At 34.5% G+C, this 13356-nt stretch overlaps 1 protein-coding gene across 1 annotated transcript; it reads right to left on the bottom strand.

The window, feature by feature from the left end:
- Window positions 1-9160: 9160 nt before the first annotated feature.
- Window positions 9161-13126, bottom strand: LOC132188738 (probable protein S-acyltransferase 12). The gene is made up of 7 exons (XM_059603269.1): window positions 12640-13126; window positions 12210-12447; window positions 11899-11990; window positions 10706-10832; window positions 10505-10590; window positions 10048-10113; window positions 9161-9441 (listed from the first exon to the last, which is right to left on the bottom strand). The coding sequence occupies exons 1-7, from the start codon at window positions 12826-12828 to the stop codon at window positions 9325-9327; spliced, it is 915 nt and encodes a 304-aa protein (XP_059459252.1). The 5' UTR covers window positions 12829-13126; the 3' UTR covers window positions 9161-9324.
- Window positions 13127-13356: the final 230 nt, after the last annotated feature.

Below are 13356 nucleotides of genomic sequence, written 5' to 3'. Positions count from 1 at the left end.
AAAAAAAAAAAAAGCCTCATTCTCTTTCGTCAAAACTCGTTTTCTTTTACATTAGTTTTAAGAATAAAAAAAAGATACTTATCCACATATAACATTACTCGCTAAAAAATATGTAGTTATCCGGGCAAGTAAGGACAATGGTGTACTTGTGAGCATGGTCTAGTGGGTAAATTGAGGAAAAAAAAAAAAAAAACAATTATTAAGATTGCCGAAAGGTCATAGGGCATTTTGCAAAGACGTGTTTTTGTTTGTTTATATATATGGTCCATACTAATTACTCATGGTGTGGCTCAATAATTGAGAACGTCCAAATTAAGAAGCATTATTGGTATTTCTTTGAATGCCCGAAAGGCTTATCCTGTTACGTTGACGTGGAAGAGTGGAACTTTGTCCACACAGTACTGAGTGGCCAGTGGGAGAGATTTTTTTTCCCATGTTGTCACTGACAGTAGCGTGTAATTAGATTGTGACCTATCGTCTAGTTTCCAACAGATCCACATGTTTCCTAAAATAATGTTATTTATTATTATCTCAGTAATATATTATTTAGGAAAATGTTAAGTATTTTTTTACTATTTTTTTTATCTCCTTTTAACTGTAATGTAACTTTTAAAATTATCATTTAAAAAAAATATTTGACATTTTCCTATTATTTATGATATATGTTTTGTATTAAAAGAAATTATTTAAAACATAACACACGTCAAGCTATGTTGAAGAAATTCTTTGGGCTTGGATCAATTCGAATAGCCCATTAAGAAGCTTAGGCTTCGTTGAGTCTCAGGCTTTGTGCTAGTAGCCCAGATTGTAGCTCCACAACCCAATTTGCTGTCTTCTTTACTGCTAGATAATCATGCCCAATTTGCCCTCTATTGGGCCACCGGTGGCCCCAAGCATTTCATAAATACAGGAGAGAGAAAATTTATTACATCGGTTCCAAAATAAATATTTTTCAGTACATCTCAAAAATATTTTCTATGTTTTTTGAAAGTGAAAATGCCCATCTTTTTTATTTATCATGTTAGTATTATTTTTAACCCTCCGAACTTAAGCTAAAAAAGCTTTAAATGAAAGACTTCAAGTTATGAAACGTCCAGACGGATCCCACCGTTGAATGCATTTAGACAATCAAATTTTAAAAAGTAAAAAATTGACCATTTTCAACTACTACTTCATGAATATTTGGCATTAAAAATTTAAAATAGATGGAATTGAATATACTACGAAGGACGCATATATATGTGCTAATTGTTTACTTAAACTACCAAAATTATCTTTAAAAGTTATTAAACAATAAAAAATAAAATGAAGGTTGGCCACCCCCTTATTGATGTTACAACTGTCAAATTATCCCCTTATAGATGTTGGAGTTGCTGAACCATCCCCGTAGTCAACAAGAAGTAGTCAGACCACCTCTCACCGGCCACCGAATCACCCCCTAACCAGTTTCAAGGTAAATTTAAGTTTAACTACCCTTTAATCAGTTTCAAGGATAATCAAAATATGCTCGTAGTCTTGCGGGGATGTTCAACTACCATTTTACCAGTTTGGAAGGAAACCAAACCACACTTTCAGAGGTGGTTCAACCATCCTTTTAGACCTTTTTTCTTTAAAAAAAAAATAATAATAATTAATTAATTCTAAGTCTAATTTGAGTAGTTCAAGTAAAAACAAGACATAAGTGGGTCACATGTAGCATTTTGTTCATTTTAACCTCCTATACTAGTGGAAAGTGTAGGTTAAAAAAAAAAAAAAAAAAGGACATGCATTGGCTAAACTTTCTTTAGGGTTATTGAACAAGCCCATTACTTTTGGTCTTTCTTTCTTCTTCTCTCCCTTATATCATTGCTCAAGAGATCACATAATATCTACTAGTAGATAACACCCTATCCCTATGGAAAATAGTTGCCGCCATATTACTATGGGAAAACCTTCTATCAAATCTATTTGCAAAAGTAATGTTTTGCAGCATCTAATAAAAGGTGTACACATCAGCTAGTTACACTTGATAAAATAGGAACAAAATCATTGGATTTTTCTTTCTCTCCCACTTTCTCTTCTTCTCTCTTCTTCTCTTGTTCATCTTCACCGAAAATCTTATTTCCTCTTATTCTCTTTTTCTCCCACTTTCTCTTCTTCTCTACTAGTGGGTTTGGCATGACCCACAGCTGGGACTGGCCGTGACCCAGCCGTGAGTCACCTCCTCCGGCGCCGTCAGTCACCTCCTCCAGTGCCGTCAGTCACATTTTTCGATCTTTAGGATAATAAAATCCTTAAAAGGTTAACCTTCCACCTCTATGTTTTAGATTTGAATCTAAAAACGAGTTTTGAGACATTAGAAACGGATTTTAAGGCATTAGAAATTGGTTTTGAGGTGGGTTACAGCCGAAAAATGCATTAAAAACGAGTTTTGAGGTGGGTCACGACTGACCAAACCCACGGCGTCGTGGGTCTAGCGTGGGTTTTGCTAGTCGCTAGACCCACGGCTGGGTCTGGCCGATCAGGGATTTTTTGTTCTTTGATTTGGTGCGTTTGTTCTCAGTTTCATTTTTTGCTTTTTTGTTTAAATTGATGATGTGTCAAATAGTGATTAAATGCTGTAAAATAGCTAGTCTACAGCAAAACCTGATATTTGGGACTCTCCATTATTATATATGTTATCTTCAACAATAAGCTAATCAATATTAAATGGTGGTTTGGATTTTATCAATATACCTAGGGATCCCTAGGTATACCTAAGACCTGACGAGGTGCAATTAATTAATTATCTTTCCAATTAACAAGAAAAATGGGTGTTCTATATGAATTGTACAAGATGCAGGAGCCAACCGGACAGGGTCATCCTATTCCTATATTCTCATCCAGCTATTACTCACCCCAGTATACTACTCAAGTAGAAGTGGGGCCTGCACATGCTATTATAGCTATAAAATAAATATTTTTATTTTTTAAATTCATTCATTTTTATTGATTTTTTTTTTTTTAATGACAGTGATTTAACATAAAGATCATGACTCTGACTTTACAATTCACCCAATTGGTTGATGGTGTATTAATAAAAAATAATATTTTAAAATCTGTTCTCATATGTTATTGATTGATTTGTTGATTTAATCATTTGTTGGCTAGTTGCTGAGGATAAAAAATGGGTTAAGGTATAGTTTCCGATATGGGTTGTGTAGGGAATAAATCCCATCATATGTCTCATTCAATCACATCTACATGAAAAATAATTCGGATGTTAGAGAAAAATAATCCAGAATGGTCTCCTTATGAAAACACTACACTCATACACCAATTAATAAGATATAGACGAAGAATTTCACTCAAATACTAACAGCCAAATCCCCTTTCATGGAGAACAATCAGTTGGTGGTATGCCTGCTAGCACATGGTTATGAGCATAAATCTAAGGCATCGGATCATTGCAGTAAATCAACCATTAATTGTGATCCTGAAGATCCTAAAGCAAGTTGTAAACTATTATGACAAGTTCAACTGTCACCCTAAAAATCATCCTTACTTTGTCATTCAAAGGGTTGTATAAAATACCATATATAACATAAAGGGTCACTTGAAGTCTCGATTGAAGTTGAGTTATGAAATTAAAGGAGGGAGGATAATACTAGCAATCTTGCGATTGTGAAGTATAGGCAGCAATTGCCACGTTGATTATTGTGGATGGCGTGGCATGCTGACAAGGCAAAACTTCGAACTAAAGTCTAGATGATGTAGCACCAACATTTTGTTGACGTGACAAACTTGTAGCCCAAGTTGGAGGACACATGTGAGGCTTGGATTGAGCCACCTCATTAATAGCTCAGTTGGCCAAGCTTCATACCTCGATGGACCAAAATGTCACACCAAAATTTCAATTATGTGTGTCTACATGTATTTGGGAGGGTTCTAAAGCATTGGAGTGATAGGAAAGTGGTAGTTCAATCTAGATGTTCGAAGTGTTCAAAAGTAAGCCGAGTTGTTGGGTATAACCTTTACACTCTCGCTTTTAATTATTTAGTTATTTAAATCATAATTGATAGGAAGACTTTGAGGACTCAAAATCCTGATAGCAATCGTGCAATTCAAGAGGACACCTCTAACATAGGGACAAATACTAGTAAAGTTTGAAAGAATTTAGGGTTAGTAACTTTTTTGGTATTTGGGTTTGAACGTTTTTACTTTTTCCCTTTTAAAACATAACAAATCTAGTACCTCACATATGGAAAAAGATTGAATCACTACCTTCGTTAATTTTCGTCAGTCCCAATTAACGAAATTTCATGTCATCACCATTAATATCGCGACATGTATCCTAAAAATTAAAAATTAAAATAATTATGAAAATTTTATGGGGTGGCCGGCCACCACACCCCATTTTGGCCAATGGGGGTTGCGGCCACCCCCATTTTGGCCTTGGTGGTGGCTCCCCCAAGACTGGTCTGGGGGTGGCCGAACCACCCCAAGGCCCTTTGGGGTTGTTCGGCCACCCCCAAGGGCAAAGGGGGTGGACCTTTGACCTTGGGGGTGGCTCGCTAATTATTATTTTTTTTTTAGGTTTAGTTTTTTTTTTTTATTATTTTTAATATTTTAGGATAATGTCGCGATATTAATGGAGATGGCGTGTAATTTTGTTAATTGGGACTGATGAAAACTAACGAAGATAATGATTCCGTCTTTTTCCATATGTGAGGACCTGAGGTACTAGATTTGTCATGTTTTAAAACCTAGAAGAAAAAAATTAAAACGTTAAAACTCAAGTACCAAAATAGTTATTAACCCAAGAACTTAATGTAAACCTCTTTCAAATATGAATCTATTTGATTCAGAGGGGAAGAACTTGCAACAGTATCTCAATTTCAATTCAAACATGAGTTTGATTCACACTCCATGTTCTAAGAAATATTTAGTCTTTGTCTAAAGAAATGTCTTGGCTAATTTGTATCCAACGTACACCTACGACTAACTAATTAACTAACTAACCACTTTAACATCTAATTATCTAACCTTCCAATTAAACAAACTAGGCAATTAGTACTAACTAAACTAACTAACCATTTAATACTAACTAAACTAGCTAATTAATTAAAAAAAAAAAAAAAAAAAACTAAACTAGCTAACTCCCCATTAACCATTAACTTAACTAACCAATCATTTATCGTTAACAAAACTATATGACTAACATTATAACTAAACTAACAAAATCATCAATACTCTAAAAAAAAAAATTCTTTCATAAACCACGCCCCTTTTTTTTTTTCTTTTTTTTTCTGTTAATTTATTGTTACTATCTTCCGTATTTTTCAAGCAAGGTGTTACAATGGTATTATGACTAAAGACTCTACCTCAAGCAAATGCTTAGTAGTGTGTAATTGCCTTTAGGGACTTTAACGAAGGCATCTTGAGAAGATTTACATTATTAAGTTTATTGAAATTTAAGCCAAGGTCAGAATTTGGTGGCTTGAATTTAAGTGAGGTTAACCACACCTACTAATTATCATGACTCACTCTAGTTTGGTAGAAAAAAAATGATTTGATCACATGTACGTACGTGATTTCTTCTCTTGTGGGGTGAATGCATTAATTGACACCTAAAAGAAGAATCCTAGCCAACCTTGGAGAGATGCTCTTGGTTTTTTTCCTTCTCCAACTAGAAAAAAGTGATGTAGCCAACTTCTTTATGTGTTAGTACTAAAGAATTGTGTAAAAGAAGAATTATTTTTGTCTTGTGTGAGAGTAACATTTAGGTTAGAGTGGTTTTTTTATTATTATTACAATTTTGTACTCTATCTTTGATTAGTAAATTCCATCATGATTGTACTTCACATCGAAGAACCATGTAAATTTATGTATTCTCATATGTGATTGTTTTGCGTTATTTACTGTAATCGTGGTCTACTGCACAATATGAGATATTATAACATATATTAGCATACTAACATATGTATTATAATATATACACACACACTAAAGATTCTCAAGTAACCTACATAACATATATATATATATATATATATATATAAAGCTTTAAATGAGCTCAAACAAGTCAAAGTCGAATTTATACGAGCTTGATTTAAAAGAACCTGCCCGCTTCTAAGCTTCCAAAGTTGATAAGAAATTGTTCGAGATGAAACCTATAATCAAGCTTTAAATAAGGTCAAGTCGAATTTATACCAGCTTAATTTAAAGGAACGGACCCACTTATGAGCTTCCAAAGAGAGTAAAAAATTGTTCTTAGATGAAACCCATTTATTTTTCTAAAATCAAACAAAGACTGCAGTTAATAGCTAGCGGAATGAACCACAAGATCATACGTATACGTAGCTAGCAAAATGCCAAAAGAAACAAAATCTACCCCAGATGCCTCCATCAATCACAAGTCTCAAAATCTGAGACGTAATATTTTTCTTCTCTCTATATATACATAGGCTTTAACAAATAACTACTTTGATCAAAAGGCACGTCTCTTGCTTCCTCAATTACACTTACTTTATTGTATGGCTTGCAAAATCCAAAGCATCAGTCATGGGTCTCTTTCCTCGTAGCTCCCCACTACACTACTCTTATTCTCTGCCTCTTTCTCCCTTATAAACCTCTTCCACCACCCACCTGTATTTCCACACCTCTTCGATCTCCTCACTTGTCTTCTTTTCTTTCTACATATATTAATTACAGCTTCTTCTTTTTTCTTTTTTGTTTTTTTGCCTAATTCTGTTATTTGAAAATTTAAATTCAGGGCAAAATTTTGATGGGATTGCTTAAGGAAGAGGGAGATGATCACAAGGAAAACCAAGAGATGAGATTGAAGACATGCATGGTTAATTCATGGTCGTTGATGGTAAGCATGATAGGGGGTTTAGCATTGGGATGGTGGGAGTATGAGTACCACTCAACAAACAGTCAACTGTGGATGGTGCCCTTCGGTCTCATTCTGCTTCTTACGCCGCTTGTTGTTTGGTCCTCCATCTTTGTTTCCGACATATGTAGCTCCGAGGTGGTCGCCGCCCTTCCCATGGCGAGTCAACCCGTTCCTCCACCACGTGACTCAGTCTGTGACGACCCTGAGAGATGATGATTGACCATAAAATCTTCTCTAATACAAGAAGGTGGGAAATACATGTTTTTTAATAGTTTTATTTTAAAAGAGTTAAAAAATTATGTACTTCTTTCATATGCTAATTGAGGATACATGAAAAATTTATAGACGTTGTTTATATGAGAGGTACTGTTTATATCTCAAAATACTAATAATAATAATTTATTCTTCTGGATGAAAAAGATGCCATTTGAATGAGAATTTATAGATAGAATCTTGTACGTGCTGCATCATGAGCTCTATATAATTTAGAAGAAATTGAAAAAGATATATTGCATTTATAAGGTCAGGTCATCTGATTTACGAAGGTGCAGATTGATTATTAGTTGGTTGGTGGGCTGTAGCCTTTATGGTTTATCTAACTTTAAATCAATATTCTTTTTGAGTTTCTTTAGTTTTTACAAGATTAAAATATTGCGATGAGATGATGGGGATGAATTTGTGAAACTTTAATATGATTATTTAATTAATATTATAACAGAAAAAAGTTATCAGATTAAGTGAATGCCATGATATTACGGAGGTTAGTCAACGCAAGAATGCTGCCTTCCCCAGATTTTATGGTTCCAAATAATACTAAACCTCTACCAACCTTCTTATGCATTTTTTATTCTCAAGAGGTGACGTGGCTTTCCTAAAAAATAACAAACCAAAACCCTTCACGTAATTGCACATTTGCACGAGATAAAGTGATAGAGATTAGAGAGAGAGAGAGAGATAATACAAGTGGATAAAACAGATGCTAGCTTCCTTCTCGTTCAAATTGCCACGTCAGTAGAACCGAATGAATCTTACACTAGACTGTTTTTTTTTTTTTTTTTTTTTTAGGCTATGTTTGTTTTAATGTAAAGTATTTTCTGTCTGTAAAAAATTTTAACCAGAAAAATGATTTTTTGTAAAATATTTTTCAGTGCTGGGCTCATATGGAAATTATGAGCAATGGCGAAAAACGGCCATCAACTTCCAGCAGTTTCATGGCAAAGGCCCAACAATTTTGAGAATGAGACTCTCGAACTCAAAAAATGGTTTATGAAATTTAAAAATTGAAACTATTTTTCAAAAATATATAAGTTTTTTTGGTCAAACAACAAATATTTTTGGTTTGATTGTTATTTTCGGTGGCATCAAATACCGAAAAATATTTTATAACGAAACAAACGGAACCTAAGATTATGGTTTTTTTTTTTTTTTTTTATGTAAAATGATTTTTGAAAGAAAATATTTTTAGTTAAAACCTTACAAATAATGTTGAAAATATTTTTCATCTTTTGCTTAGTATTAAAAATATTTTCCACCTACAACTAGGAACTAATAAAAGAGGATGTGGTTAAATTCCTCTGGAGGGGTAGGTGGTATTGCGATTCGAGGAGAAAAGGGTAGTGGAGAGAAAAAGATGAGCTCCCAAAAATGACACACTTATAAAACATTTTCATTCAAATTTTGGACGAATTATTATTAAATTTTGAAACGAATGATGATTTTTACTACCATGTCAAAAAGTGTACACTTAAAAGTGCATGCAGCATCTCTCAATAATATCCTTCAACTCTTGAATGCATCTCACACAAGCACAAGCAAATATAAATGAGGCAATATTTTTGCATCCAATATCAACCCCAAAACTAAGGTTGTCAAGTGTACCATCTCGGTCAATTTAGGGCATACCACCCTCCTCAACCTAGAGTTGTCAAGCATACCGCACAATTTAGTCCAATGCGAATGCTCTAAGGGCTTTGAATACGAACATAATTCTTAGGGAAAGAAGAGTTGCTTATTATGCAGCAAAATAATGATTTTTGGATTTCATTTTTTATTTAAGTGTTTTTCATTTAAATAAGGGAAAAATGCTCTAAAGATATGACTTTTTATCAACTCACTCCCTAAAATTAAAATTTTATTGATTTATACTCTCTAACGTTCCAATTGTTATCAAATTGATCATTCCATTAAAATTTTAACAGTGCTACCACATCATACCCAATCAAAAAGTAACACGATTTTTTTAATAAATAAAATAAAATTTGAAATGAGAATATTTATTTATTTTTTTTTTTTTTTTTTAAAAAAAAAAAAAAGTCTCCTGTTAGATGACCCCTGTAAAATTAATATCCACTGGGCCAAATATTTTACACATGCTGATCAAGATTATAAATAACACAATTTTCCAGGGCCGATGTTACACAGCCCAGAATGAGATTAAAAAAAAAAAAAAATTGTGAGCTCACGAAGCCTCAAGCCTCAACTTCTGAACGTGTCGGGAATTCAAGGCCCTGAAGTGCAGGTATCTTGTCCAGATCCTCTTTCGAAAACACTGGTAACAACCATAGTGCCTTTTTTGTGCCAAAAACCTTTAAGATAGAAAAGACCACACCATAATGAAATCAGAAAAATAACGGTCCGAAAAATTCCACAGGCAACTCGATTTTATTATTGATAGTTAAGACTATTTACTATCAACTCGTAATTTGCTTGGACACAGGCTTTAAAGTGATTTCTTGTAGAAGAACAATAAACAACCATCTCAGTCCTCAGAAGTAGCAAGTCAACATGTTTTCAAGAAATCACATTGGCTACAATTTTTTACTCTTTTTTCTTTGCATGATATTTCTTAATTAAGAGTTACATTCCCACTGTGATTAAAGATTCTTTATATGAAGACCCTCTAAATAGGATATAATGTCACTTGCCTTGTCTCTCCATCTCAGCCATTCTTATTTTGGAAAAACCTACTCTTTCAAATTCACAATATATTTTCTTCCAAAAGTGGCCCAGTATGTTATTCCCCCCTACCCCACCTTTTTCTTAAAAAAAAAGCAGAAACTTTAGTATCAGGGTATTATCTCCCTGGGAAGCCTATAAAATCATCTATCACAAGTAATTTTTCCCAATTTTTTTGTGTCCATACAAAATAAAGAAAGAAGAGATTCTAGAGGGCACATCCAACTAGGTCTCACCTGCTCAAAATTATTCTTCCTGCCCACATCATACCTCCACCGGACTGATTTTTTCTTCTCATAAACCTGAAACATTGTTTTGAGATGATTAAATATGATATTTAACTGAGGTCTTAACCATCAAGAGCAGGCAGCGGTTGTTTCCATTAGGTGAGAGAAAACTTTTGAAATTATAAAAATGAGTTTATTTTGGAAGTTACTGAGTGATAGCCAGTGGTCAGCTATACTCCTCCAACATGTAGCCGGTTTTTTTTTTGGGGGGGGGGGATTGAAGAATAATAAGTCATTTATTAGCTGTTATAGCTTAAAATAACTGCCAGAGTTTGTAGCACATTCCAAGAACAAATATATGGCAGGTCACAGTGAAATGTCAGAGACTAACATAGGTATCAGAGTGCAAGAGCGAATTTACATAACCAAAATCTGGAAAACAGAAAGTAAACATTGTGTTTATTACCTCTACTGACGTGGTATTGCTTGAAACAAGAGATGCATGCATAACTACGAAACAAAGAAGACTCAGCGCAAAGGCTAAATTTAGAACTGCATCAAGATTTAAGGTACACAATCTGTAAGGAACATGGAAACAATGAGAAAGCAGAACTAAAGCATGGAGATGGAAAGAGTAACAAAAGAAGATTTCAGGCTGAACACTTACCAAATGCCAAAAACAAGATTGCCAGATTGCCAGGAGAGGTAGAATGATTCTTGGCTTCACTAAAGAATTGGATAAAACTAGGCAGCAAAACTAGGGTATCCATTGTCGTCTCAAGGAATGTATAAAGCTATCAAGGGAAACATAAGAAAAGGAAAAAGTAAGCCAGGAAAAAGAAAAAAAAAGCTAGTCATCCTCCCCACCCCCCAGCCCCTCTCTCTTTACTTGCTTTTTTGGTAAACCTTCTATGCTTACTTTGAAGGTATAAGTTTTACAATTGAACTCTTCTTTCAGAATTTAAGAACCACCATAATTCAGTCAAGTTTATTGATGTCATAGTAACGAGACCTAGTGAACCCCTCAAGTAATAGTTACTAAATTGAGAAGAGGCTCCATTTAAGCATTTTTAGTTATTTAAAGAAAAATGCTATAAGCAGCAGCAACAGAAATAATTTAAAACAATTAAATTATGAAAATTTAATATTAAAAATGACAAGCCAAAGATCTTCAATGGTACAAAATCTTAAAAGATCTTACATTATACATTTTAAGTTCATTAATCTTCTTGTACTCACTATTTGTTTAATACACTATTTACTTTTGATTTTAAGGCCTGTTTGAAAACAACTTTAAGAATGAACTAACGTATTTTCTTCTGATAAACTTAAAATGAGTTACAATATTTTATCCCGTATTGATGTCTTGATATCAAAATTAAAAAGGTTTAAGTGTATAATTAGGTTGAAATTCAAAAAATCTGGGGATGAATTCACTTTCAAGTCCTCAAATAAGACATCTCAAATAGGTTTGCAAAAATCTTCAAAGTTCCAAGTATATTCCAATGACCATGGGCAGTCATTCTTCTTTGGGGCATAAGACCCCTGTCCCATACTTATATTCTTACATCTTAAGAGGACATTTAAGATAAGCTACAAAACTAGAGCCATTCATCATTTCCTTTTTTTCTTCTCTTTTTTCTTTTGTGAGCCACTGCAATCATTTCCTTTGAAATGCTACCCAAAGTACTCCTACTTCTAGACACATTGCTGAGGAGACCTATTTGGGTACTATCCTGCTTATTGAAATCATGGACTGGGTGTTACAACCAATTCACTGGCTCTTATTATCAAAGATGAATACAACAAATGCTGGCATATTTAGCTACTAATACATATGGAAAAAGAATATGGCTTTACCAAGAAAAGAAGAAAAAACTTATAGTTGCACGCTCCAACACAATTCACTACCCAAACACAATGGTGATCCATCTTCAGAACACATCTTTGGCCTACAAAAAGAAAGAGTTACAAAATCTAGATGTGATTCAGACATCTTGCTGTAAACTGCATTTGAACAAAGGGCTATAGCAAAATTCCGGAGTGGTGAAGCCAGAAGATGTAGAGGAATGCAGCAATTCGAGAAAGTGAAGGGGAAAAGAAACAATAGATGCTGAAAATACCAGCATAATAGAAACACATGAACCACATTAAAAAGCAGGTTGGCTTACAAATTGAGCAATGATGGCAACGTGGTGGCTTGCCATTTTGGCATTGACTACAATAGCCCACCGGTTTTCTTTCCAGTCCATCTGAAGAAGCTAAAGCCTCGGGTGCAACATGATGAGACGATGCCATAGAGCTACCAGCCTCCATATTATCCTCCTCTGTTACAGCTCTCCAATTTTCAGGCACAGAACCAGGGTTCTTAAACACTACCATGAAGTAACTCCATGTTAACAGGATAAGCTGCAAATAAATAAAGGATTCAGCTTAATTACACTATATGATATGATTTTCTCAGAATCCAAAATATACAAAGCCACTGGACCCAATTGGACCAATTCTAAATCCCAGCTAAGCATTCCAAGATAATTTCTTGAACCAGATTTTTCCGTGCAATTCAATCAAAAAAACAAAACTAAGTTACGGATGAATTACCAGAACGTGGAAGAGAAAGAGTATAGAGAAGGCCAGGAACGAGTGGATCCCGCCACGAAGCAACTGTGGGCCCCAGGTGAGCACCACAACGGCGTAGTACGAGACGGCAACAATTGAGACGACTAGGAGGATCATGAAGTAGCCCAGGACTTTGAGGCCCGAGCAGAACTTGAACAGGTTTATGTCCATTCCGGGAGTGGAACGCCGGCCTATCCCGATTTGGGAGATGACTGGGACGGCTCGTCTGGCTCGAAGGGGTGGGAATATGCGTTTCCAAATATCCGCAGCCAGGTTTTTATTTGTTCTTTGATTGGATTTGGTCAGGAATTTCTCTGTTTGGCAGTCGATCAGCGGGAAGAGGGCTCCGACATGCGAGAAATTAGGGCACGGCGAATTTGTGGTCGTAATTTCGAAGGAAAATACAGCCCAGGCGATGATGCACTGGAGTCTGGGTAGAAGACTAGAAGTACCCCAGTTTAGACGCCGTACTCCCACGCAAAAGAAATTCGCTCGAGTTTACAGCCCGCTAGATTCTAGTAATTCTTTTTTTTTTTTTTTTTTTTTTTTTTAAGTTGATTCTAGTAACTCTATAAGTTTTTAATTGTGCCTTAACAAAAATTATATATATATATATATATATATATATATATATGAGGTGGCTTTTAAAATTATCTTATTAAAATTTAGTAGTAATCAATTACAAGTCTAATGATAATT

This window comes from Corylus avellana, chromosome ca7 (assembly GCF_901000735.1).
Source record: "Corylus avellana chromosome ca7, CavTom2PMs-1.0".
In the NCBI taxonomy this organism is placed as follows: Eukaryota; Viridiplantae; Streptophyta; class Magnoliopsida; order Fagales; family Betulaceae; genus Corylus; species Corylus avellana.
This window is presented reverse-complemented; position numbering and strand designations above follow the sequence as displayed.